The 27,976-nt window shown below is 34.1% G+C and overlaps 3 protein-coding genes across 8 annotated transcripts; all 3 read left to right on the top strand.

Annotated features, from left to right (window-relative positions):
• The first annotated feature begins 707 nt into the window (after positions 1-707).
• Positions 708-8,350, top strand: LOC132173881 (factor of DNA methylation 1-like). 4 transcript variants are annotated; one of them, XM_088514901.1, is made up of 8 exons: positions 708-860; positions 3,182-4,121; positions 4,577-4,758; positions 5,214-5,303; positions 5,412-5,699; positions 6,356-6,568; positions 6,993-7,238; positions 8,070-8,350. In XM_088514901.1, exons 2-7 carry the CDS (start codon positions 3,224-3,226, stop codon positions 7,221-7,223), a joined length of 1,902 nt encoding a protein of 633 aa, XP_088371027.1. In that variant the 5' UTR covers positions 708-860; positions 3,182-3,223; the 3' UTR covers positions 7,224-7,238; positions 8,070-8,350. The 4 variants fall into 4 exon arrangements, with proteins under 4 accessions (XP_088371027.1, XP_088371028.1, XP_088371026.1 ...); XM_088514902.1 differs by having other exon boundaries at positions 708-905; XM_088514900.1 differs by having other exon boundaries at positions 708-909; positions 8,079-8,350.
• An 870-nt stretch (positions 8,351-9,220) lies between these two features.
• Positions 9,221-18,065, top strand: LOC132173880 (uncharacterized). 2 transcript variants are annotated; one of them, XM_059585547.2, is made up of 12 exons: positions 9,222-9,612; positions 11,509-11,593; positions 12,546-12,597; positions 12,686-12,706; positions 12,798-12,851; positions 14,211-14,261; positions 15,255-15,317; positions 15,908-15,973; positions 16,165-16,203; positions 16,553-16,675; positions 16,812-16,904; positions 17,670-18,065. In XM_059585547.2, the coding sequence occupies exons 1-12, from the start codon at positions 9,519-9,521 to the stop codon at positions 18,036-18,038; spliced, it is 1,110 nt and encodes a 369-aa protein (XP_059441530.2). In that variant the 5' UTR covers positions 9,222-9,518; the 3' UTR covers positions 18,039-18,065. The 2 variants fall into 2 exon arrangements, with proteins under 2 accessions (XP_059441531.2, XP_059441530.2); XM_059585548.2 differs by lacking the exon at positions 16,165-16,203 and having other exon boundaries at positions 9,221-9,612.
• A 1,789-nt stretch (positions 18,066-19,854) lies between these two features.
• On the top strand, positions 19,855-26,258 carry LOC132173877 (G-type lectin S-receptor-like serine/threonine-protein kinase RKS1). Of its 2 annotated transcripts, XM_088514113.1 has the most exons (7): positions 19,855-21,351; positions 22,170-22,298; positions 23,270-23,466; positions 24,943-25,153; positions 25,287-25,524; positions 25,624-25,774; positions 25,856-26,258. In XM_088514113.1, the coding sequence occupies exons 1-7, from the start codon at positions 20,070-20,072 to the stop codon at positions 26,168-26,170; spliced, it is 2,523 nt and encodes an 840-aa protein (XP_088370239.1). In that variant the 5' UTR covers positions 19,855-20,069; the 3' UTR covers positions 26,171-26,258. The 2 variants fall into 2 exon arrangements, with proteins under 2 accessions (XP_088370239.1, XP_088370238.1); XM_088514112.1 differs by lacking the exon at positions 22,170-22,298 and having other exon boundaries at positions 19,983-21,351.
• Positions 26,259-27,976: the final 1,718 nt, after the last annotated feature.

The following is a 27,976-nucleotide window of genomic DNA, read 5'->3' as shown; positions in this document are numbered from 1 at the left end:
ATAAATGGCTAAATAAAGAAAATAAGAACAATATATTTTACGCCTCAGTTTATGATTTACATTCATAGGATAAAGCCCTAAGACTACAAATAAATAAGTATAACATATCTCCTTTTTTTTTTTAATTTTTGGTAATATGTGGGATTCGAACTAATGACTTTCACTTTATAAAGAGTAATCCAAAGAATAGTTCTTAGTTGATTGAACTATCTCTACTATAAGACCAGTTCTTGGCCCATTAACAAACAATTTTAAAAAAAAAGTAAAATTATATACTCACTTTCTCATATTTTTTGTTGTAGTTTTTAAAATTATTATTAAATTTAGAATGAATCATTATTAAATTAATATTTAATAATAATTTTAAAAGTTTCGTTAATACGATAGCATGAGAGTTTGAGTGTCTATCATTACTTTAAAAAACAGAAAATTCACAAAACAATGAGCCTTTTTAACCCACTCAACTAGCCGGGCCCCAAAACGAAAACTAACCGGGCCCAAACCATTACAAATCAAAGTATACGTCAGCTTAAACACCATGCAAATCTGCCAGGTCACCTCCACATCAGCTTCTCCTCCACCTACTTAAGATACACGTGGCACATACTTTTGACCCAGATCCTTCCACCTGTCTTCCCTGTTTGCCAAAGAGTCCATCTTTTAGTCTTCCCCAGACAGTCAGCAGCCAGCTGACGCTTCACCTTTAATGCAGCGCCCTTTCACCTGCTTCTTCACACACACTGCAGTGTGCACCACTCTGTGTATTCCTTTCTACCCCATTGCTCTTTCTTTCGTATCACTGTAAGGAACGTTACGCAGAAGAAGAAAGAAGATAAAGATACTCCAAAGCAACTTTACAGGTCAAATTCTCTTGCTTTGTAATCCGGAGCCGAAGAAGTCACTATGTTGGTTCGACTCTTTTTTCCCCTAAAGTTGGTTACTTTGATGTTGAAAACGAATTTGGAGGACAAAATAAGTTCAAGTTATCGATTTCACCAAATATGCTTTTATCATTTGTTCTTTTATAAGCATAATGGGCCAATGGCCAGATTCTTCTTCTTCTTCTTCTACTTCTTTCTTTTTTTCCTCTCATTTGGGTTTCCTGTTTGATATGTTTTACTGGTATTTGTATAAGCATAATGGCCAGAATCTTCTTCTTCTTTTTTTTTTTTTTTTTTTTTTTCCTCTTTGATATGTTTTACTGGTATTTGTATAAGTATAATGGCCAGATTCTTCTCTCTCTCTCTCTCTCTCTCATTTGGGTTTCCTGTTTGATATGTTTTACTGGTATTTGTCTAAGCATAATGGCCAGATTCTTCTTCTTCTTCTTTTTTTTTTCCTCTCATTTGGGTTTCCTGTTTGATATGTTTTACTGGTATTTGTATAAGCATACAGGCCAATTTCTTCTTCTTTTTTTCTTTCTCATTGGGGTTTCCCTTTTGATATTTTTTACTGGTATTTGTATACTTTCATCACTTTTATGCACTTGAAGCACTTCTCTGTCTTTTCTTTTCTTTTCTTTTTTGGGTTCCTTGCGTTATGAAAAATATCCCTTTTACCATTACATTTTAAATAGCTTAAAATGCATCTTCTTTTCCTAATCATTTCAAGTTCTTGCCTCCTATGTTGTTATGTCTCTAGATTCATTTTCTATTTTCTTTGAAGTGTCATAAGCGTGCGACTTTGTCGCATGTAATAAGGTTATCTGCAAAAATGGAGGCAAACCACTCATTTGATTGCACTTTGCCACAACACCAAGCATTTTAGTGATTTTGTTTCAATTTATGTTATTGCTCTTGTTCAGAAGTTTTCTTCACTTCCTACCCTTTGCCTTTTTATCACACTCACACGTTTTCTCACTTTTAAAGAAAGAAAAAAATCATAGTTGTTCCCTTGATATCAAGTCAACTAGGACAAAGTTTCTCTATCTCTCTATCTCAAGCCTTTTTCTCCTTTCATGATTTTTATTGTTGTTGTCATTATTATTAGTTTTGTTTTCAGACATATCACTCAATTGCGTACTTACAAGAAAGGAAAAAGATAGTGGGTTCAACTATGTGTGAAGATTATTCATAAAAATAAAAAAAATTAAAAAAAGTGTGGTTGTGAAGATCTATTAATCATTTGAGCCTAGAAGTTTCAGGGAGATATTGTCTCCTGTTCTGCATTATAAGATTTTTACGAAAAGATTACTTCAATTATGTTTGAGACCATAAATGCCTTTCAACTTGTGTTGCTGAAATGATTCTCAAACTTTCCTAATCCCCATAAATGGCTTTCAAGTCTTTAATAAATAAAATAAATTTTCATATTTGGAAGAGCTTCACCAACTGCAAGAGTTGTTTGGCAGCCAAAGATTTGTTCAGGCAAAATGCCACTTATTGGGTGCAGCTTAAGTGTGAAAACATGCACCATTTTGCAAAGCATAGGACAAAAACAAGTGAATTAGGTTTCACTGTTATATAATTTGATATTTTTATAAGCTATCTCTTTTATAACCATATTTGTTAGTTCTTAACAATATGATTGTGGTTTGCATTGAATTTTATAATTGCTAGAATTTATATCATTATAACAATAGGAAATACTTATGTAGAAGAAAGTAGTTCTAGGTGTGTTCCTACTTATATATAGATGGAAGAACCCTAATTTGCTCATTCTGCACTTCACCTTTTAGATGTTTATATTTGAGGATTCCTTTTGCTTTTTTGAAATAAATTCATTCTTCAACAATTATGTGTATGTAAAGCTTCTCTGTCCTCTAATCTCTCAGAGGCATCGGCACTAGCTTCATTAGTTCACTCTTTCTTAGTTGCCCCCTTTAGCTGCCTTTTCTAATCTTAGTTGCTCTCTTTGAGGCTAAGGTTTTTATCAAAAATTTCTCGCTTGAGGCTGTGTTTTTTAGTGGTTGAATTGGACACCATGTGCTCGAATCCAAAAACTTTGTGAGAGATTCTGTTAAAACTTTTAAATGATTGCTTAATTACATATTGTAGTCATGCAATATTCTTTGCAACATCATTTATCGGTCAGTGTGCCTTGGCCCTACCGTTTATCTGGATGAGAATACAACCTAGCATCACTCTTCTAAACTTGCTGGATGTTAATCAATCCTTTCATTGTTTTTTTTTTTTTTTTTTGTTGAAATGCTGCTTAATGGTCACTAGAATGTTTCTTTCAGGCTCCTAGTCTGAGTATTTTCTGGCGATTGTATCAAAGTATAATGGACTACAGCTCTGAAGAGTCAGATATTAGTGAATCTGAGATCAATGACTTTGTAGAGAAGCCATATGATCAGCTGATGGCTGGAAAGTACAAAGTTAAAGGTCTCAATGGTATGCTTCGATGTCCTTTCTGTGCTGGGAAGAAGAAACAAGATTACAAGTACAAGGATTTGCTTCAACATGCTTCGGGAGTTGGTAAAGGTTCTGCTAACAGAAGTGCAAAACAAAAGGCAAACCACCTTGCGTTGGCAAAGTACTTGGAGACTGACCTAGCCAATGAAGTGGATCAAACCCAAGTCCCAATTTTACCACAACCTCTCACTCAGCCTCCAAAGCAAGATGATATTTATGTGTGGCCTTGGATGGGGATCATTGTTAACATAGTGTGCGAGCCAGGAGATACAAAAACTGTTCATTGTTCTGAGTACTGGTTGAAAAGATTTGATAAATTTAAACCATTGGGAGTTCATGTTTTCTCGGATGAAGATGACTTAAATGCCCAAGCTGTAGTGGAATTTAATAATGATTGGAACGGTTTCATGAATGCAACTGAATTTGAGAAATCGTTTGTAACTGAGCATTGCAGCAAAAAGGACTGGAGTACACGGAAAACACATCTTGGCTCTGATACATATGGGTGGCGTGCATGTGCTGATGATTATGATGCAGAAGGGCCAATAGGAGATTTCCTTCGCAATAAAGGGCAGTTAAGAACTGTATCTGACATTGTCCAGGAAGCAGCTCATACCAGAAACAATGTTTTGGAAAATCTAGCCAATAAAATTGATATTACAATTGAAACCCTCAATGAACTACATAACCAGTACAATGAAAAGACCATGTCCTTGAGTAGGATGCTTGTGGAGAAAGACAAGCTACACTCTGCTTTTCTTGGAGGTTTGTTGCTGGTTCTTTCTGTGTTTGTTGATACATGCTTCATAATACAAATGCATGCTCATTTGCAGTGTCTGGTGTATGTTGAAACTTGCCTTTTTGTTATGTTAATGCTTAGCCAAACTTGTATAAATATAGAAATGTGGCATTGTAGGAAAGGTCTCATGAATGTTCTGTTCACTATCCTAGACAAAACAACAAAAACTTTAAGGCTTGTACTTATTCCTTATTGCTGGATTTGAATATCGGGCTCATGACAGATCATAAGACCAATGATTGTATGCCATATGAAAGGAAAGATTTTTTTCAATACGCTTCAAAAGAAGTTCGTAGTGTTGAGACCCAGGAATTAGAAATCACAAAAAATCATGCCATCATTTTAAATTATGTTAATGTCATCATCATTATGCATGATATGGCATGAAAAATAAATTATATTTAACTGTTTGATTGATCAGAAATGAGGAAGATGCAGCAGCTTGCACGTGATAATGTTCGAAGGATATTTGATGAACATGAAAAACTGAATCACGAATTGGAGACTAAGAAAAAGAAACTTGATTCCTGGAGCAAAGAACTGAACAAACGGGAAGCACTAACTGAGCATGAGAGACAAAAGCTTGATGAGGAGAAGAAAAAGGTGATATATGTGAATGTGACATTTCCAAACAGAACTATTCTTTTCATTAAGCAGAAGTTTTAACGTTCCATATCACTTGCTTAGATGCTTGTTATAAATCTTAGTAGTTTCAGACGTACTTGCTTTAGATCAACTTGCTATGATTTGAGCTAAGCTTGTTTGGGTGCTTGTCCCATGCTGGAACTGGGGACCAACTCTAACATTTCTTTACCAATTTATGCGCGGCTTACTTTCACTTTCTTTGTAATGGCACATTCACTGTTATCCTTCATATCTACATCTTTATATATAAGCTTACTGCCCCAAGAATCCTTTAGTTTTCACTGAATAAAAGCTACTGATACTTTCTTATTTGGAATAAATAAAATAATAAATGATAGATTTAGGAGCTCTTTGAAGTGCTCCATGTAAAACACTACATGCTGGGTATTGATGTTTATTTTTGGTACTTCTAGCATGATGTTAGGAACAATTCTCTTCAATTGGCATCCATGGAGCAGAAAAAGGCTGATGGGAATGTCTTAAGGTTGGTTGAAGAGCAAAAGGTGAGTGGCTCAGGTTTTAACTAGAGTATGTCTCATATGCTGCATAATAGTTGCTCTTCATTTTACACTTTTTGTAGCACTCGTTAATTCGGAATTTTAATTTTTTAGAGGGAGAAAGAGGAAGCCCTTAATAAGATACTTCAGCTGGAAAAGCAGTTGGATGCTAAACTGAAGTTAGAAATGGAAATTGAAGAAATTAAAGGGAAACTCCAGGTGATAAAGCATCTTGGAGATGACGATGATGAAGCAGTTCGAAAGAAGATGGAAGACATGAATGATGAATTGCAACAAAAAGTCGATGATTTAAATGATATGGAATATACAAATCTTGTCCTTATTGCTAAAGAGCGAGAGAGCAACGATGAGCTACAAGGAGCTCGCAAAAAATTAATTGCAGTATGATTTCTTTTGCTATACACGCGTTTGTCTATATGCATGTGTCTGTGTATTTGGGGACAATATGCATCCAATAGAGTCACTAGTTTGATATTGTTTTAGAAAGCGGTTTAGTATTGTTGTGTTGGAAATTGTATTAAATGTATCTTAAATATGTGGTTTCAAGTTATGCATAGGAATCAGGAACCACTGATCAAATTGTCCCACTTGAGATCTCAAAAATCAGAAGTAGCAGATGACATTATCATCCAATTGACATTTCTGTTTCTGAACAGAGATGGGAACGAGATTAAGTACTTTAATCATTGATGTGCTTTTGACTGGTAACTTTCAGAAACAAGCTAATGACATTCAATTGATAGCAATTGTGTGCTCTATTTCATTTTAGTTTTGCTGAAAGGAGTACAAGAGTTCCATGGGATAAAAGAAGACCACCATTAATTGTATTGCCCTAGAGGCCCTAATGGTGTCTAATGGACCATAAAGTAAAAAAGGCATAAGCTCCTAGAGATGAATCTGCCCATAATCATGCCATATACTAAAACCAAAGTGGAAAAAAAAAAAAAAAAAAAAAAAAGTTGCATTAGTGACTTTTTCATGTTTACATGTATAATTAATAATGTAATGGAAGTTGCTTTTCTTTTTTCCTTCTTTAGGGTTTAACGGATATGCTGTGTAATCGCACTAATATTGGAATAAAGAGAATGGGAGAAATTGATCAGAAGCCGTTTCAGAATACATGCCAGCAGCAACTTCCCCTTGAGGAAGCAAATGTGCAGGCCTTGACACTATGCTCCTTGTGGCAGGAGAATTTGAAAGATCCAAGCTGGCATCCTTTCAAAATTGTTGATATCAATGGTGAAACCCAGGTATATTCTTTTAAATCCTGTTTAAGCCTCTTATTGTTGTATTCATGTATACAGTTGTGTTAGGAGCTTGTGTGAATTCATATTTGTCATTTATATCATATAGTTGTATATGTTGCTATTATAAAAAGCATGAATCAAAACTAGTTTTTAGATATTCGATTTCTACTTATCAAAAAAAAGTTTTTAGATATTTGATTTCTGCTCACAAGTTACTCATGTTGGGCTGCTGTCTCCTAATTGCTTACTTAAATTTTTCTTATATGAAGTGTGTCCTTTTAAGCATGCAAACCATGACTCAAAAAAGAAATTTGTTCATGTTGTCTATAAGATTTCATAAGTTCCAGGATTAAACTTTTTTTTCTTTTTAATCCTCATTTCAACATTTGAGGAATGGTTGAGAGGCTAATAATTTGTTTTGATGCAGGAAGTAGTAAATGAAGAAGATGAGAAGCTACGAAATCTCAAACAGTTGTGGGGGGAAGGGATATACATGGCTGTCATTTGTGCATTGAAAGAGATCAATGAGTATAATCCAAGTGGCAGATACATTGTTTCTGAGCTCTGGAACTTCAAAGAAGAAAGGAAAGCCACATTAAAGGAGGTCATCAGTTACATCTTAAAGAATATCAACACACTTAAGCGCAAGAGACAGTGAGTCAGACTGTCAGAGGTTAGTATTCTATTCATATATCTTAATTTTTAATTAAGTGCAGTTGATATAAAATATTAAGCTCATTTGTAGGCCAACTGACATATTGGGATTGCCTTGCCAAATAAGCTCCAAAACTAATGGACTTAAATATTGGTTGTTACAATCTTTTGTTTCCAAAGATCCAATTATTTTTCGAAAACCTTGTGTAAGAGATAAGTCACATGACATTCAAGGAGTGTAATTAACTATCAACACTATACAGATGAGCTGATATATGCAGAATGATGGGGCTCCCAGCTTTTGCAAATTCGTGACGTGTTTAGTGAAATAATTTTTTATCTGGTACTTTAGTTCAGACTAAATTGTGATGAACCCCAATTAGTTAATTTGATGGCAGGAAAAAATACAAGTTGTTTTTATGGCCGATCATCTTGAATCATATATATATGCAACTCTTGCTTTAACCATTTAGTTTTTGAATTGCGGGTAACAACTTGTATTTGTCATTTTAAATTTTAACAATTGAAAAAAAAAAAAAGAAAAAGAAGAGAAATCTTTTTGTTTAATTTGGATTGAGATGATATAATGTATGTGCATGAAAACAAAAGAGAATGTGTATTCATATTAAAAAGAAGAGAAAATGCATCAACTATTACTCCTATACTCCAATTATAAATTTATAATCATCTAAACTGGTGATGGCTGTTGTACTATCTAAGAACATGTTAGTGATACAGATTGATTCATAACTATATCGTGTTCGAACCGATAATGGGCAAGTCATCAAATATGAATACAACTTGTTGAAGTTTCATTAACTGCTGTTTTATAATGAGATTTTAATGCTAGGTAACGCAGGAAAATTGAGAGACAGAAATTCCAAGAGGGAAAATGGATGCAGAAATCTATAATGGATCTGGAAGAAGGTGGGAGCATTAGTTTTTGGTACTACATATCTTTTGTCCAGCTAGTTGGGTCCATTTGTATGTATGCTATAGAGTAGGATCTTTTGGACTTGAATTCGACAATTCTCCAATGAAATTGTGAACTTTTTAACTTTATTGGTGGAAATTTCTTTAGTGACTGCAGTTTTAGAATTCAATATTATGACAAAAACTTCTTGTGAGCCTATTTACACCACTTTCCAGGACCCTTTTCTATTCTTATATTTCTAGCTGAAGATTTTGGCAGCTTGGTATCATTTTGGCATGCTAGAGCATCATCTCATTTTTCTGTTTGCATCTTTTCCCTCATCCTACAAGATTCCAATTTTTTTTATTCTTTTATATATATATATATACTACTGTCCACAAGCCAATCTACTTGATTATTCTTAAATATGATTTAGCCATATTTTGCGCTAATCAATAGCATAGTTATCAGGCATCTTTGTCTATTTTATGCTTCTGCATGAAACAATCGTAAATTGCAACTCTAGTCCTACTAGACTCGCTAGCTCAAGACCGATGCTACTCCAATGATTTTCTCTTTGATTTGCAAGTGACCATTGTACCCGGTCGCACGAAATTTGGTACCATCACTATCAAAAGAAAAAAAAATTGTGCAAATCATTTGGATCTTAAAATTATCAACCTCACCTTCATGCCCAACTGATAAAGACCAACGTAGCCTTTCTAGAATTTTTATTTAATATTATTTTTTATTAAATGAAACACGTGTCATTTTATGACTGGGTACATAGCAACGCCCTTAAAACTTCAACTGAAGGTGGGTGAATTTTTTTTTTTTAATAATCATTCTAACCTTCGAGAGTAAATTGATAACTTTTTTAGCCTAAAGCTTGTTAATCACTCAAACATATTTTCCTTTAACTAAATTCAAGATTTTTTTTTTTTTTTCCCCAGTGTTCTAATCTTCATTTCCAACCGCAACTTAATTAAACTTGACAGATCTATAAAAAATAATAATAATAATAATAATAATTAAACTCGACAAAACAAGGCCCACATAGTAACAAACAAGAACATTGCTGCAGATAATCCAATCCTATCATACATCCGATATTCCGATTGGTGACTTGAAGAAGGAAACTGAAGACGACAATAAATGGTACTGCAGCACCAGCAGCACTCCCTCGTGTCATCAGATTTGTGCCTTCCCATGTTTTTCGATTTCTTCGCCAATCACTTACCACCAACTACCATGACACCCTAATTATCGGCCAACCAAAACGAGAAAAGGAGAAGAAAAATCCTTCAAAAGTTCCTGGAGTCGTTTCCATTCCCTTCGATCATTTTTTTTTGTTTTTTCTTCTTGTAAGTACAACTCATAAAGTTCATGGCTTTCCCCTTACCGGTTTTTGCCTCCATCTTCATCTGGGTTTTCGTAAGCATCCCACTTTCGCAGTGCATGCCCTTCATAGTACTTCATGGTATCTTTTTTCACTCTGTTTCTTCTGAATCAGACTTTTGTTTGTTGATTCTGTTTTTGATTTGTGGTGTTATTGGGTTTTCTTTTTCTTTTTCTTTTCCTGCTGGGTATTTGGAATTTGGATGCTACTGTTTACTCTTCTTTTTTTTTTTGGGGGCATTTGATATACAAGATAATTGACAGTCTTTATACGCTACTAATGAAAGCTTTTGGTAGATTGTGAAGTAAAGCATCATCTTGTAATTGGAATTTCGTATGCTCATGATGCTGAAGATGTTTATATAGAAACCGTATTCTAAATCTGTCACTAATCGGTATATATACGCGTGTATATGCTTGTCTTAAGTGTAAAGCTGACAATTAAAGCAAGAAATGGAGTGAGTCTTCTTTTTATTTGATCATTAAGCAATATATCAGTAGATTTTGTTGTAATAAGATGAGTTTGAATAGGAGTATTTGTTTTAATTAATCTAACCAGTGACGTCAAGAGTATGTTTCAAGAAGTCTCTAAGGTAACTAAAAACATCAAGCATCCCTGTATTTGAGTTAACACGGTCCTGTTAGGGGTTAATTGGAAGGTACCGGAGCATAGACATATTAACATCCTGCCACAGTTCATCAATTTCCTCTGTTTATCTAGAATTAATGAAAGCAGAATAAACCCTTTGGGTAGCTTACAAAAATCCTAATTTAGGGGTTGGTACTATCACAAACTCAATATTGTGCGAGTTGCTGATGACAAAGTGAAGAAAATACCCTACAGAGCAAGAGGGTGAGAACTAAAATTGCAGAATTGTAATCATAAGTGATAAAATGCCATTACATGCTTGCACACACCACACTTGACCCTACTTGACTGATTTGGTTTCAAGGAAAGCTTGCTCACTTGCATGCGAGCAGAAGGTCCCAGAACCTCTTCTCCTTCAATTTATGCAAATAAATTTTTAGTTGTATAAAGCAAGCCTTGCTTTTTTGAAGCAAGACTAAACAGAAGGAAAAATAAGCTAAACTTGTTTAGTTATGTTTATCAAAAATTGTTTGTATTAGGAGACAAGTTGAGGTTGTCATTGCTAAAAACTCTTTAAATTGAAACCTTTCAGTATAGAGTAGTTTTTTAGAGTTGCCGCTAGCTGTGTCAACATTTATTTTTTTTGGTTTAGTGATAAGACTTACAAATCAAAAGGAGAAAAACAATCATTATGGTGGGATTGCATGTTATACCATATGTGCTTTTGCTGGAATCATCTAATGTGCATAACCTCTAGAGTCAGACATACATAAAATGGTGGGATGCTAGGTTATTTTGCAGAGAATTAAACCGTGAACTGTGTTTAATTTAGTATTTTGAATGGATTTTACTATAGTGGCACGTAAATATGTCTACTTATATTTCTTTAGTACTTGTTTAAGGTAGCACAATACAATTTCAATAGATGACAATGGTTATTATTATGTTTTCCTCTTACCTTTTTAACTCGTGCATTTAATTAGCTGCGGAATTTAGCGGACCAATTATTATTTATGGCAATAAAAACACTCTGTTATCATATTTTTTGAGAAGTTTGAGCATTTTGAAAATTGATGTCCAGCTTTTTTGTGAATCCCTTACTGTTTTAGTCCTGAATTTAATATTCTATTAATTGGATTTTGCAATTCCTCTTTTAAAGTTTCTGACCTTATATATTTACAATTAAAATTTAAGTATCTATACATGAGCATTTTAGTATGCTCTTTTATTTATTATATCTCCCTTGATACTGTTAAGATGTAATGCCTAGCTTTCTAACTTTAATGGATTAGCAGATTAGTGTGAATAAGTTTATTCCTTTCTCATTGTTGTTAATATTTATGTGGTTGATATTTGTAGTCATTATTCTATTCTAATGTTTCATGGCAGGCATTGGAGATCAGTGCTCTAATCAAGGAGTTAAACAGTTCACTGAGCTATTGGGCAACTTTTCTGGCACTGAAGGATATTGCATGTACGCTTGTATAGAATATGATCCTCTGAAAAATTGAATGATCCCTATAAATGATCCCTATTCAATTCTTGTGGATCTTGTGGTGCATCTGCACGTATTTGAATATAGACCAAAAAATTGCAAGCATACAATTAAATAAAAGTTTATGTAAGAAGAAGATAAATCATGACTAGATGATTTTAATACCTTGTCTTATGAGTTGTTTGCAAATATGTTATTCCTATTGTGTTCTAGTTGAAGGAGGTGAAAGGATAGATATAATTGATGTTTGTTCCTTTTAAGTGACCGACCCACTAGGTGAGCAGTAATGTGGATCTTTTTCGTTTTCTCAACTCAACCCACTGCCAAATCATTTTGTAGTGTGCAACGTACATTTTGTTACCACATTGATCAAATTTCTTTTTGCCTTTGTGAGTTTGGACATTGCCTTACAATACATCACTGAAAGTGGACATTAAACAAGTACATTTTGCTACAAAGTGTTTAATTGACTTTTCACTCTTAATTCATTATATTATTATATTTATATATCTCCATTAGGAGTCTTTGGTTCCTTGCACACAAATTGACAGGATCACGGAATTTACAGGGCATAGATATTAGAACATGTAAAATGTCATAATTAAAGTATTAAACCACTCATAGTTGCATCAGCTAGTTTTTGTAAATAAAATTATGTTATTCTTCTATTTTTCTTTAAAAGATTTTAACGTCACTTATACATTTTAGATTTAGTCATAATTAACTATCAAACTGGTCTATGTTTAATGGGACCAAAAAGTACTCACATACATGCACGGATATACATATCAAATGTGTTCCAGGAAGTTACAGTTTTTTCTGGAACAATTCTGAACTTATCTCATTGTCTTCAGAGTATGTTTTGCTTTTGTATCGCGACCTGCAAATGTGAGATATTTCCTCCATATGCTTATTTCTTTCCTTACTGCAGTGAAGTTGGAGATGGAACATGGGATTCTTGGTTTATGCCTCTTGAGGAACAGGCAAGAACTTAATAAAACTAGGCCTGTCTTATTGGAAGTACTGTTTATATTGTCCAGTTCTCATTTAAATTAGTTTATATGTTTGCAGGCCGGAATTGTTTGCAAGAAGGTGATGTAGCTAGCTTGGTTACAGTTGCTGTTATGTCTTCTGGCTTTTAAAGTTTGTTTTTTGATTCACTGAGTTCAATATTATATTACAGGTGAAGGAAATGAAAGAACTGAGAAAGGGTTACAACATAGTTGGTCTCTCCCAGGTGATTTATGAGAATCAGATTTTTCCTGTTTCAAACGCCTTTGTAAGGCAACATAGTTTGTTTCCTGGGTAACTGTGTCTTCTTTGTCTCTTATGACATATTGACAAACCGTTAAAACTCCATCTAATTTACACAACGTTCAATTGGAACAGGCACTTTTCAATTGAATCACTTCTTAATTTCTCTTTCAATATAAGAGATGTAATTCATGTCCTTTCACCGATCAGTTGAACATACCATGTTTAAATTCATCATCCTTTTTTCAGTTGATTATGGAAAATAAATTTGCTTCTTTCAAGTAACTGTGTGTGTGTGTGTGTGTTTCTGCGTGCTTGTATGTCACTCACACGTGCAGCCTATTCTTGCCAGGTGATTCATGAAACAACATAACCTTGTACATGTAAGATATTTTTTAGCATGCAAGGAGTTTGTTGTGTATAGGTCCTTTGAGTTCACCCTAATACTTAATCACAAAGCCCACTCAGCTTGGAAGAGTCCTTTTTGGTTCCTTTCCTATAGTTTCACATGTTCTAAAAATGAGAAACCAATTATGTCTTCAGCTCTTATCGTAGCAAAGTAAGTTTATTATACCCAATTGTCACTAATGAGATTGAGTATTTTTTTTTCTGTGCAATGAGATTGAGGATTTGATGCCAAATTTTATTGGCTACTGGAAATGGAATGAGTTAATCATTGCTGACAAACTCTTTTTCTTTTTAAGTTAAGTTATTGTTGATAAACTCAGTTCAACTGTACAATATCAATTCCCAACAACTGGAAGCTTCATGAATTCCTTCTTTACCTTTCTGCTCTATGAAAATCACAGCCTTCTAGTAAATACTACATTATCTTGTCTTTTTTCACTGCCTGTAGAGGCCTTTCTTTTTGGTGCTTAGCTTCCTCTTGAATTTGTACTTACTTCCAACCTGAATTGTATCACTCCTTTTGGGTGCATTCATATTCCTTTCTCTGCTCGATTTTACACCTTTAATGAACTTTCAGAGCAAATTATGTTCAAACTTTAGGTGAAAATGTTTGCTTTTAGTCAACGACAATTGCTGCAGTTAAGCTCTTCTTGAGATGTTTCTAGGTGATCTTGCTAAAGGAAAAACACTGTTGATATACTTCTTAGTTGCACCTTTTGGCTTTAGGTAGGATGATATCCTGTCGTGCTAGGTATACTTAGGAATGGGTTTAATGTTTCTCTACTCTTATCAAGGAAGAAAAATGTTGTAGTATGTGCTGAATCAATTTGTCATGTTGGCAAACTACCAATTATTAAGTTAGTCACTGTATATTGCTTTTTTGCTTCTCAGGTAGCTTCTGGTTCTCGTTCTTAATGTTTGTTTGATTTAACAGGGTAATTTAATAGGTCGAGGCGTTTTACAATTTTGCGATGGAGGACCTCCTGTAAGAACCAGTCTTCAATATAAACTTTGCTGGTTTAGTGTTTTCTAATTTGTTGTTCGATATTGCATGAATTGTTTTAATGATTTCATATCTTGACCATACTCGTATATACCTAAATCATGTTAAGTATGTTTGAAGGCATGCTGAATGGTGTTTGTAAGTTCATTATTTGTCTGGTAATTATAATTTGAGATGTCAATCCATTACATTTACATGTAGATTTTTTGGAAAACTTTAGAAGAAATAACTAATACTTCTCTTCTTTTTACTACTTTCACAATCTTTCCCCTTTTTTTTTCTTTTTTTTTTTTTTCTTTTTTTCTTGTCCTCTTTGGTGATGGGGATTGGAATAGGAGGTTAATAACCACATATTCTGCCTGCAGTTTAAACCAATAAACAGATAATTGAAATTCATTAGTATCAATCAGCTGTGCAATCTGAAATGATAATGAGATGTATTGGTGATAGATGAGTCAAATCTCTCTGTCTATGTGCACCGATTTATTTTTTATTTTTATTTAAAAAACAAACATTTAAATACTGTAAATAACTATCTTGTCATCTCTATTATGCTGATATTGCCATCCAGCGTTCTGGTTGACCATACCTGAGTGATTGACGGGTATTTTCTTTTCTCCATTTTCAGCTTTGGAATGAAAGTGTTCTGTTTTCTTGCTAAGTTTTTTATGTGGGAAAATAGAGTTCCTTTGCTAGTGTAAATAAGGGGTGTCTCATCCTAGTGTACTCTCAGCATATGTTGCATAGGTTCATTAATCTATCTACAGATCCTTGTTTTTTTCAGTTTAGTGCATATCTTCTATATAATACTGTTATTAGTCTTCTGCATAGGTTCACAAAACTATCTACAGATCCTTGCTTTTTCAGTTTAGGGCATATCTTCTATAATACCACTATTAGTCTTCTCTTAGCATTTTTACTTCATACATGTTTGGGTATAAAGAATTGAAAATTCTCTTTTAATTTTTGAAACAGGTTAAGAATTTTATCTCTTTAGGAGGGCCTCATGCTGGTACTGCTTCTGTTCCTCTGTGTGGTGTAAGTATCATCGTGGCTTTCCATCATTACCACTTTACATACTAATTTTTACCTTCTTGATATTATTACTGAATTTAGAGTAATTGAGTATAATGTTAGACAAATCTATCCACAGATCTTTTTTATTGCTCTCTTTGTGCTCTTGTAAGAGTCCAACTGGATTAGCTCTTTCCCGTGTTTATTGTGTTTATCTAAGTCTCACCGGCTGCCCTACATAAATTTAACTGAATCACAACCTTAGTAATTTGAAAATATAGTGTTTAAGGCTCCAGTTAGTGTAGGGCAGCTTCAGCACAAAGATCCATTGTTGTTAAGGTTATCACTTGTGTGCACATTTTCAGTGAAGTCAAGTTTGGAGTACTTCTGAACTTTCACTTCATGGATTATGCTGAGACCTGCATAATATGTATTGATCTGTTAGATTTTGCAAACCTTTAATTTAATTGTTAATTTGTGTCTCCATGATAATGATGTTACCTGGGAATAAATGACTATCATACCAATTGACAATGCAAGGAGCAGATATTTATTTTAATTTCTTCAAACTTCAGCTCTGTCTAATATTCTTGTATGGTTTTTTGCTTTTATAGTCTGGCGTTTTATGCATTATTGCGGACAAACTGATCAAGTCAGAGATCTATTCCGAGTATATCCAAGTATAAATCTGTACCTGAGATCTCTTCAGTTTAAAGTATCATTATTAATATTATTATTATTATTTTTACATTTATGGTGTTTTAACTCCTTATTAGAGTTAGATCTTTCTTGCTGTCACTATTTCACTGTCAAATTCAATTCTCTATAGGATGTCTCACAATGTATGACACTTTGATTTCTGGAATTGCAGGATCACTTAGCCCCCAGCGGTTATCTTAAATTACCAAATGTGAGTAGTATAAGCTGATGGAGCATTATGGATGCTGCAGTGAGGCTTTTCTACTGCATAATCTTCTCTTAGCAATGCATTCTAGAACCCTGTAGTAGTGAGATAGTATGAAAGTTACAAGCCCACCTCTTTTCAATTGTTTTTGGCTCAATATTCTTTTAAAAATTCTCTGTCAAAGAATCAAACTTTTCTTTAATTTTAATTGTGAGAAAAGAAATAGGTGGTTTTTCTTGTTACTTGTCATGTAATCACTGCATCATATGTGTGATTTGATAATTATACACCTTATCATGTTTCTCTCTTTCCTGATTGAAAACCTAAGCATCAGAATCAACTATTTAATTTCCAGGCTATCTCCAACTATTTAGAGAAATGCAGATTTCTTCCAAAGCTGAACAATGAAATCCCTACTGAGAAAAACTCCACTTACAAGGAACGGTTCACTAGCTTACAGAACTTGGTGCTTATTATGGTAAGTTGGAGAGCTTTATTCCATTTACCAATATTTCTTGGTCCTCTGAGATTTCTTAGATTATCTGAGAATATTACGAATTTAGCTTATTAAACATTTCTCAACCTTCTCCATTTTATTTTTGTATGTTCAACAGTTTGAGCATGACACTGTTTTGATACCTAAGGAAACCTCCTGGTTTGGATATTACCCAGATGGGGCCTTCAATCCAGTTTTACCTCCGCAGCAGGTTTTATTTTTATCTTATAACAGAAGTTACTTTCAAAATTTTAATGTCTTCTGACATGGAATTCCACGAAAATGGTTTAGAAATTTGCTTTTTTTATTTTATGAACTTGGTCTATTTTCAGTTATCTGTTCTGCTCCTGTGTGTATGTGTGTTACATAACTGCAATTACTATCCTGATCACACATAGCAGAGGGCACAGCCATCATTTAGGTGAAGATGTTAAAATATTTAAACCACCAGTATGCCCTCTTTTATTTGCAGTAAATGATAGCTGCAACTTCTATATCATGATAAAAACATGACTGGGGGAGACATTGTTGATTAGAATTTCTAGAAAAACAACAAATGCTACCAGAGCATTCCTGGCGCCAGAGGGAAGATCTTGTTTTGAACATTTCTTGCACAAGATTGAGAACATGAAAGAAACCATCAGATTATCTGTAACAATAAATTGATGAGGCATTGCATTGAGTCTCAAGGTGGACAATTAATTAAGGCTCGACTAAACTTTAGAAGCAATATGTGCAGCAGACAATGAAACCAATTAGCTTTGGAAATTATATTTCATGATCAAGGCTAGCACATAGTTCTGCAGTGCAAACCAGGAGTTCAGCATAGTAAAAGCATCATTGACATCTTCTTGGAACATAAAGAAGTTCATTTCAACTAGCAATATACTTTACAACTTCATCTGTATTAGAACATTTTCTTTTGTGTATTGAGCCCATGTGGGATCCTAGTTTTTGACACTCTTTTTTCGTGCAGACAAAGCTTTACATTGAGGATTGGATTGGTTTGAAAACCTTAGATGAAGCTGGAAGGGTCAAGTATCTTAGTGTTCCAGGAAATCATCTTGGGATCTCCAGAAGTGATATGAAAAAGTATGTTGTGCCATACTTGGAGGAAAAGGCGTCAAGAAAGAACAGCATTGAAAAGGATTGTGGCATTAGTTTGCATGGAGTTGATGTTGGAGTTGTCCAAAGCAACGAGAGAGAGCAAATTGTATCTCAATTTGGGGAGAAAGCATCAAGTAATGTGATACTCAAAGGATCATCATCCTATTGGTGGCCCCTGTCAATTACAAGTTTCATCAGTGAACTTCTCGGGCTCAGAGAGCCGTTGCCTCATACTTGATTTGGATTTTTTTTTTTTTTTTTTTTTTTTTTTGGGGGGGGGGGGGGGGGGGGCATCACCATCTCTTGGTGAAAGGTTTATTTATATATATATACTCTGATTATGGAAACATGTGATGAATACGCAAGGACAAATCTGGTTATACTATTGGCATTCATATAGTTAAAGGATTCTGCATATATATGTAGCTTGTTAGATGCTTAGCTTATTAGTCTGTGATATCAGAATCTGATTATGTTGAGATCATTCGGTTATTTATACATTGTTTCATATACAAGTTTATTTCATTATTCTGTAATATTTTGTATTAAATTTCTGACTTCATTCGTATTGCATTTCCTATTTTGATTGGCCGCATTCTACTATAAATATGCCCAGCAACAAGGTTCTCTTTGTGTGTTATGTATTCTTCTTTAGCATAAATTTCAATGCCTGCAAGGAATTGGGACAGCTGCATTCTTCCTTGTCTCGCATTGCTGCCACCTGAGAATTGGGAGAGACTGCGAAATGTGGGGGAAGGAAATGAAAAGAAAATAACAAAAAGCAAGAGATTCTCCTCTCCTTCTCTTTTTTTTTTTATTTTTTTATTTTGTGTGTGTGTGTGTTTTGGCTAATTCTATAGATAGGTTTAGAGGTGAAGCCTAGTAATCTTATTTCGTCTTCTTGAGATGATTAATGAATATTCTTCATAGATTTAAAAGCATAGCTTTGTGAAAAGATGGGACTGCAAACGTAATGGTTTTGCAAGGAAACTGTGGATATTTTATTATTATTATTATTTTAATAATAATAATATAGAGAAATGGTATATAATTTGATGTAGAGTGTATTTGAATTGGTAGGTAATGCGAAGAGCCTAACGGTATATCATTCATTGTTCAAACTTCAAATAATAAAATGCAAACTGCACCGACAAAAGTAAGCTATATAGTTGTGTATGCTTTGTTTTCCTCCCACCATTCTATTAAACTGAAGTGTCCAAAATTACGTGCACTAAAAAATTTCTTTCAAACCATTCTATTAAACTAACATGTGCCTAAAATTACATGCAGTGGCAGATTTAGGAATTGGAGTTACTAGGGGCGCAAAAAAATAATAAAACATAATGATAATTTTTTTTTTTTTTCTCTTTATGTATTATATTTTTATTATAATATGATAAATACAATAAAAAAATAAATTATACCATAATATATGTATCACGAAGCAAATCAAACTCATCAAATTACCCAACAAAGAAAAAAACAAAAATCAAAGTAACTATTAAAAATTTTCATCTAACAACATCACAAACACATAATAATTTAAACTACTTGCGAAATAAACTAAACACAATTAAATGACTAGAAGTGTCTAAGAAAAATGAATACCTTTTAGTGAATTAGTTATCTCGAAGAATTTCTTGAAAACACACGGACCACGAAAAGGAGTTAGTCTAACAATGCTGCAAACCAATAAAAACAAATAATTAAAGCAATATTCTTGTTTATAATTAAATTGTCTTTATTCTTTTTTCAAAGCAATAATATTCTTGTGAGTTTTACTATCAATTAAAGACTAAAAAGTAAAAATAATTTTAAAGACTATTTCCCGGCTACTATCTCAACAAATTTATTATTATTTTTTTTCCCTAGGCAATTCTAGAAAGAAAGAAGATAATGACAAATTACTTTCTTCATCACCACTCTTCACGAATCACCTTTTTTTTTTTTTTTTTTTTTTGTCTAGTGTTTCACTTTCACCCACACACTGGGTCACTGACTAACTGACACACGGCTACACCTTCTTTCACAAAATCACAGATTCACAAATCACACAAAACCATTCTCATGGTGGTTTCTATTTCCTCCATTGTGCACCTTACTTATTAAATATCTCACCTACTTCCCAGACTTTAGCACTCATGAATCTTTTGAGTCCTGTCAAATATTACCCCTATTCAAGTTCAGTTTGATCGTTAATCTTAGCCCAATCCCACCAACACACAGCAATCTTGTTGGTCAACCTATAATCTTCATCGGAAAAACCACCATGAATCCGGCTAAAGAGTTATTGAATATATCGTTGCTTCTCTCCCTACTTGTTTTCCGATTTTGCATTTCCCTTGACACCATTTCCCCAAACCAGCCCGTTAAAGACGGTGACATCCTGGTTTCGAAAGGAAAAACCTTCGCACTTGGGTTTTTCAGCCCGGGAAACTCTGGCCGCCGCTACGTCGGAATATGGTATAACAAAGTTCCTCAACAAACTGTTGTGTGGGTGGCAAACAGAGACATCCCTCTCAATGACACCTCCGGAGTCCTCTCCATCAACGGCCATGGAAACCTCGTCCTTAACAGCCAAAACCGAAGCACCCCAATTTGGTCTACAAATGCTTCAATCTCAACCACAAACAATTCTATGGCTCAGCTCTTAGATTCTGGGAATCTTGTTTTGGTTCTACGAGACAGCCAAAGGGTTACATGGCAGAGCTTCGACTATCCCAGCAATACTATGCTTCCGTTGATGAAACTTGGGCTGGACCGGCGGACCGGGCTTAGCCGATACCTAACATCTTGGAAGTCCGAAGATGACCCGGGAACCGGAAGCTTCTCATTGGGGATTGACCCAATTGGGTACCCACAAATTTTCCTAAACAAGGGCGCAACTCCATGGTGGCGGGGCGGACCTTGGACTGGCGAAAGATTTAACGGTCTACCTGAAATGAATCATATTCCTATTATCAAAGGCAGTTACGTGAATAATCAAGATGAGGTCACGGTTGTGTATAGTGTAACTGACCCTGACCCTGGAGTTTTTACTAGACTGGTCTTGAATGAATCAGGAATCGTTGATCGGTCCAGGTGGCTCGAGGCAAGATGGTTCGTGTTTTCGTCTGATCCGAAAGAGCCGTGCGATATGTACAAAGAATGCGGTCCAAATAGTTACTGCGATCCGTACAATCCAGACAAGTTCCAGTGCACATGCTTACCTGGGTTTGAACCCAATTCGACCCGTAATTGGTACTTGAGAGACGGGTCGGGCGGGTGTGTGAGGAGGCAGGGAGTATCCGCGTGCCGCAGTGGAGAAGGGTTTGTGAAGTTGACACGTATGAAGGTACCGGATACTTCAATAGCACGTGCGGATATGAATTTGAGTTTGGAGGAGTGTAGGCAGGAGTGCTTGAGGAATTGTTCTTGTACGGCTTACACCAGGGCAGACGTGAGAAGGGGAAGGATTGGGTGCTTGGCATGGCATGGGGATTTGGTGGACACTAGAGTCTACTCCAATGCAGGACAAGAATTATATATACGTGTGGATGCAGTTGTGCTAGGTAATTTTACATTTTTATAACTTTTTCTTTATCACTATTTTTTGAATTGGAAAATGTTATCTGAATGTCTATTATATATTTTATCTTACTTGAATTCTAACCCACCAGCAACAAGTGTTTTTTTGTATGATTTTCTAAACTTGTATTGATGTATTCCTTATTTTTTTTATGTCCTTATTTTTCACACATGCCGCATTTGATCTTGATATAATGAAGACAGTTTCATGCATCCCCCTTAGGATGAGGATCATGTTATTAGATTTCCTCAATTTTATTGAAATTCGGATAATTTAAGAAAGCGGGACTATATAGTTCATTTGCTCTGAACAATTTAAGATGTAAGATTCACTTGTTCAAGACAGTTTGGCCTACAATCTCATCTGTTAGGCTGTTTGAATTTATGTAAAATTCGAAGAGCCAAATAATAGGAGATCCCAATCATTCCCTTAAACCCATATTCCTTTCTTCCACTCCCTTTTTTCTTGGAATTTTTATCAATATTTACCCGTTATGTTCAACTACCCTCTTCGATTTATGATGCCAATACAAATAATGTTTATGTTAAATTACCATTTATGCTAATATATATATATATATATATATATATATATATATATATATATGTAAATTTAAGTATTTAATTAATATTGAACACTATCCTTATCTGTGAGTTCAAACTCTTTTGTATTCAAAACAATTGCTTTGATAGCATGTTAAATCACAATTTATCTTAAAAAACTTAAATCAATAAAAAAATGTAATAATTTAATAATATTTTAACAGTTTCTTTCTTTTCTTTTCTTTTCTTTTCATTTTAGCTCAATATTCAAAGAAAAAAGGCCTTATTAGGAGCAAGAAGATATTGGCAGTTCTTATAGTTTCTATTGCTGTAATGTTGCTTCTTTTGGTCTCCATTGGATATTGGCTGGTAATGAAGAACAAAAGAGGTAAGTAAACTATTTTCACTATTTTATTTGAACCAGTTTTTATTTCTTTTTTCTATTCATCTATTTCTTTATTTCTAAGCCTAGTAATTAATGAATGCTGTCAAGGTGACTTTATGTTGTAAACCAATAATCAGATATTAAAAAATAATTAGTTTGGTAACCGAGGAGGCAAGAAAGAAAGTCAGAATTTTTACTGCCATAATCAATCAATTACCAGAAGAACTATGGCTCTGTTTGCGAACGGAACGGGCCAGCACTGTAGCTGGAACGGTACTGTTCCAGCTACAGTGCTGGCACTGTGTACTCAGTGTTTCAGACAAAAAAAACTACACATATTTCAAAAATAACCCTTATATTATTCACTTGCCAACCACTGCCGATAATTACAACAGATTTTTTTTTTTTTTAATATAAAATAATAAAAATAATAAAAAAAGAACTGGAGAAATATTAAAAAAAAAAAAAAAAATTCCAGCCACCCCCGTGGCCAAAAATGGGGTGGTCCGGCCACCCCACTTTGGCCAAGGGCCACCCCGATATTTTCCTGTTTTTTTTTTTTTTTTTTTTTTTTAATATTTCTCCAGTTCTTTTTTTATTATTATTATTATTTTATATTAAAAAAAAAAAATCTGTTGTAATTATCGGCAGTGGTTGGCAAGTGAATAATATAAGGGTTATTTTTGAAATATGTGTAGTTTTTTTTGTCTGAAACACTGAGTACACAGTGCCAGCACTGTAGCTGGAACAGTACTGTTCCAGCTACAGTGCTGGCCCGTTCCGTTCGCAAACAGAGCCTATAAACCCAACTCATTTCATCCTACCAATGATAAAATGGAAAATTATAAGGTTGAATTCTGTAGCTTGTTCTGCTCCTCTGTTTCATTATTTTCTTTTAATGCATTTCTTTTTGTGTTGGAATTCATAATTGCAAAAACAATCATTTGTATCGATGTGCTTGCATGATTGGACAGGGAGCAGAAGACAAGTCACATTGTTTAATGACAATACAAATGGCGCACTATCCTTTCTTCGAGATTCTGCGAAGCTTGATGAAACTAGAAGAAAACCTGATGTCCAATATTTCGATCTGAGCACCATAGTTGCTGCCACGGACGATTTCTCCCCGTCTAATAGGCTTGGACAAGGTGGTTTTGGCCCAGTCTATAAGGTTAGTTTCTTGCACGTACACATTAAATGTAAATATTAATCAATATTACTAATCATATTTCAGTACAAGTTGAGAAATGGTAGAGCGTCTATCCCATCTTTTATTTTTTTTTCATACATTTAAAAAAGAAAAAAAAAAATCAAAAATCAATCATTAGATTTGTAAGATATATGAGATATTTATGGGTACACATAGAATTACAAAGGGATTGAGGCTTACACATTGACGTGGCAAGAGCTATGTCGGTTAAAAAAAATTCTCATATTTGATTAAGAAATAATAAAAATTTATTCTTTCGATCATCTTCATATAGTAAATTGATGAATTTACTATTTAATTTGTATGAGACCCACATAATAAGTTCACAAATCTAGTTATTAATTTATTGGATTTGCAAAAAGAGATAGTTGAAAGATGATTGTGTAGCATGCCTCTATTAAACTCGTCCTCGTAATGTCTACGGAATGTGACAAGCACCCGTTTGAAGAAAGTGATCAACGGGTGCTTGAACATCTAAAAAATTTATAAGAAAAATGATTTTCCCCTCTTTTGAATTCGAGAATTAAAAAGCAAAATTGATTAGAGACAATTTCAAAGAGCAAAGAGAAGAACCAGAAGAAAACAGAGTCAAAGAGGGACGAAGCTCCAATGAGGAACAAAGAAAACTGAGCCAAAGAGACAAATGCTCAATGACAATGAATTTTTTACAAAAAGGATTTTTTGTTCAGACCCACGAAGGATGGATATATATATATATATATATATATATATATATATATATATATATATATATATATATATATATATATATATCTGTGTGTGTGTGTGTGTGTGTGTGTGTGTGTGTGTGTGTGTTGACAATGAATCCTGAAGTTTTAATTATGACAATTTTTTTGTTCAGACCCACGAAGGATTTCTTGTTGCAGACGTTCAAACCCACAAATTTCAATGCTTGAACCACAATTAAAGCAGATGTTTTTCAAAGAAATTTGTCGAATCATCATTTCAAGTAGGGCGGTTTTCAATCAAACCAGCCTTATAAAAAAAATCATATCTCGAGTTTCTAACATGGGATGTAAGCATGCTTGGTGGCGTTAAAAAGCTAATTCAAATGAAGTTTATTGGGTCAAAACGAGATCTAAAGAGAAGATTAAAACCCTGGAGAGTGTTTCTCATTTGAAGTTATGTTTGAATGAGTTACTTGTTTGGAAGCCGGTTCGAACAAGTGTTTGGTAGGTTTGAACAAGGATTTTATAGAAGCACTCCGTTGAAGTCTCGTCTAAAGTTAGGTTCGAACGAGCCACTACCTGAATTTAAATAATACTTTAACATGCACCTAGAGCAATATTTGATGGAGGGATTCACATGGTGGTTTACATGCATGCATACTATATATAATGTTAAAAAAAATAAATAAATAAATAAAAAAGATAATATATGTTAATTAATTGGTGTAAGTTCCCATTATAATTGCAGGGTCAACTAGCGAATGGACAGGAAATAGCGGTGAAAACACTCTCAAAAAGTTCAAAACAGGGCACTGAAGAATTTAAGAACGAAGTTAAGCTGATAGCAAAACTCCAACATAGGAATCTTGTGAGGCTTTTAGGTTGTTGCATTCACAAAGGAGAGAAAATGTTGATCTATGAATACATGCCAAACAAAAGTCTTGACTTTTTCATCTTCGGTATGCATTCTCTTCAATCACCACTCATTTTCAATTATATAAATGTGAGTAAAATTTTATTATTTTTTTGGCATGTAAGTATTGTTTTCACTATGTATTATTGATAGAATCTTAATTTCATGTTTTGGGTCAGATGAAATAAAAAGGAAATTGTTAGATTGGAGAAAGCGATTTGACATTATTTCTGGAATTGCTCGAGGAGTCTTATATCTTCACCAAGATTCAAGGCTAAAAATCATCCACAGAGACCTAAAAGCAAGTAACGTTCTACTGGATGCGGCAATGAATCCAAAAATTTCAGATTTTGGGTTGGCTAGAATGTTTGGTGATGATCAAGATGAAGCAAATACAAGAAAAGTTGTTGGCACATAGTATGTCTCTCTCTCTCTCTCACACACACATGGACCTACAATGCTACTAAAAACAAAACTTAGACGACCATCATTTTTTGTTTTTTGGTGTAATTGCAGTGGATACATGTCTCCAGAGTATGCAATGGAAGGGTTATATTCTATAAAATCAGATGTCTTTAGCTATGGTGTCTTGACACTAGAGATAATCAGTGGCAAGAGAAACAATTATTATCACATCGGAAGTCCTTCCCTAAATTTGATTGGATATGTAAGCAAAAGCCTAAATTTGGTTGAATTTTACCCCAAGTGGCAATTACTCTAAAGATAAAAATTCTTAAATTTATTGCAGGTATGGGACCTATGGATGGATGGCAAAACCTTGGACGTAGTCGATCCATCATTGGGTCAGGAATATCCCACTCATGAAGTTCTGAGATGCATTCAAATTGGGCTCTTATGTGTGCAAGAACAAGCCACAGATCGGCCAACCATGCTTGAAATTGTCTTCATGCTTAGAAATGAAGGAACTGTTCCATCTCCTAACAAGCCAGCATTTATCAACAGAAGTTACAAAACCAATAATTCTGGTCTGGATTCCTCAAGCTCTAAAGGACCACCTACTTCCTTAAATGAGTTGACCACCACCATGCCTGAAGGTCGTTAAACTTGTGTACAACTATTTGATCTCTACATTTGTAAAAGTTGGTCTGTAAAACTATGAATGTTAAGTAACATGATACTTCTGAGTTTTATCCTTCAGGTCAACCTTATTTCTTTTGTTGGTTTAATGACCGACATAGGTAGTCGATAACGAGTCAACTATTTAGTTTCCTTAAAAGCTTAGAATTTATTTTCAGACACCATAAGTTTTATTTTTAGTAAATGTAGAAACAATAAAAATGATTCACACTCATTAATACCATCCCATGTACTTAAATAGTTTTATCCCCTATACAAATGAGGATACAAATGCATCGTCATGAAAAGGATATGGGTATTTTTTCAGGAAGAAAATTAAAGGATATGGAAATTGGGTGGTGATGTAGACCAGGAGAGAATTACAACCCTATTGACCCCATAATTTTAAAAATCTCTTCAATAATTATAAGTTCTTCTCAAATAAATCCTCTAAAATTTTATTTTTACCCCTTTAAAAGTTTTTGCTTTAGTTTTGCCCACCTAATTATTAATATTCGGGTTTCACCCCTAAATGTAGACCAGATTGCCCACAGCTTTATAGACGGCATGGCCTCCCAATTAGGATGGTGTGACCTCCCAATCGGTGTTATTCAATATGAAACATTCTTGAGAGAATTTTTCCCTCATTCCCCATAATTATATTCTTAATAAAAGTTAGGATTTATAGAAAAGTTAGTTATTTGCAAGTTTTTGTTCTCACCACAACACATTTCAGCATTTTTTTTTTTTTGTTAATGTAAATTAGTCCAAATTGAATTGCACCATTAAATCACTATGATCAAGTCCAAAGAAACTCATACTTATAGCATCAGCAACTGGTGATGGGTAATACCATCGACTTTCTAGAAGGCGACCAAGTGCCTTCTAGGCCCATGGGCCATCGGGCCCCTTTAACCTTCGGCCCACAAGCCTTGATCCATAGGGAAGATTGAGTGACCTCTCAAGTTCCACACCAGCCGAAATTGATGCATCATTACATCATATCATATACAAAGCAAGAAATTGATGCATCATTACATCATATCATATACAAAGCAATTAATATCTAGCTCCAATTTGTGGCTAAAACTGCTCCTGGGTCACCAATTAATCAATTCTAGACAACTAAGAAGCAACTTTCTGGTTTTTCCACAATCATATCCCATGCCAGTGTATGTAATAAAATAAAGTACTTCTTTTTCTTAGTAATTTTTTTTTTTTTACATGTCCATCAAGATAAAGAAAAGTAAAAAGGAGATTCAAACTAATAACATCTGTTTCATAAGGTATGGTTTTCAACTGACTAAACTACCCTTAAAGACTTCTTAATTAGTTTCATTTACATAGTTGCTTGCATTGACATTTGTCACATTTCAATTCCTCTTTAAGGAGATTTGGACCACCACCTAGATTTCAATGCTTTCCGCAACCTCATATGATTAGCCAGGACTTATATATCTAATCTTCATTAGGAAAACCATGTTTCTTGCTAAAGCGGTATTGATTACTGAATTAAAGGATCTTACAAGTAATCGAATATATAAAACATATTATTTAACCCTCATGCATATGATTGGTTTTTGAAAAATATTTGAGATTGTACATGTCTTTTACTATAATTTTCATACAAATTGACGTAGCAATTCATAATTAATGAACTGATTAAGGATACATAAACTATCATGCCATTTTGTAAAGAAATTTGTACTAAAGGCTATTAAGTCACTCTTATTTTTATGGTACAATTGGGTTTACAATTTTAAAAATAGCGATTTAAAAATGTGTATGTTTG

This window comes from Corylus avellana, chromosome 3 (assembly GCF_965113065.1).
Source record: "Corylus avellana chromosome 3, dhCorAvel1.hap1.2, whole genome shotgun sequence".
In the NCBI taxonomy this organism is placed as follows: Eukaryota; Viridiplantae; Streptophyta; class Magnoliopsida; order Fagales; family Betulaceae; genus Corylus; species Corylus avellana.
Note: the sequence above shows the minus strand (reverse complement) of the source record. Positions and strands in the feature narration are given on the sequence as shown.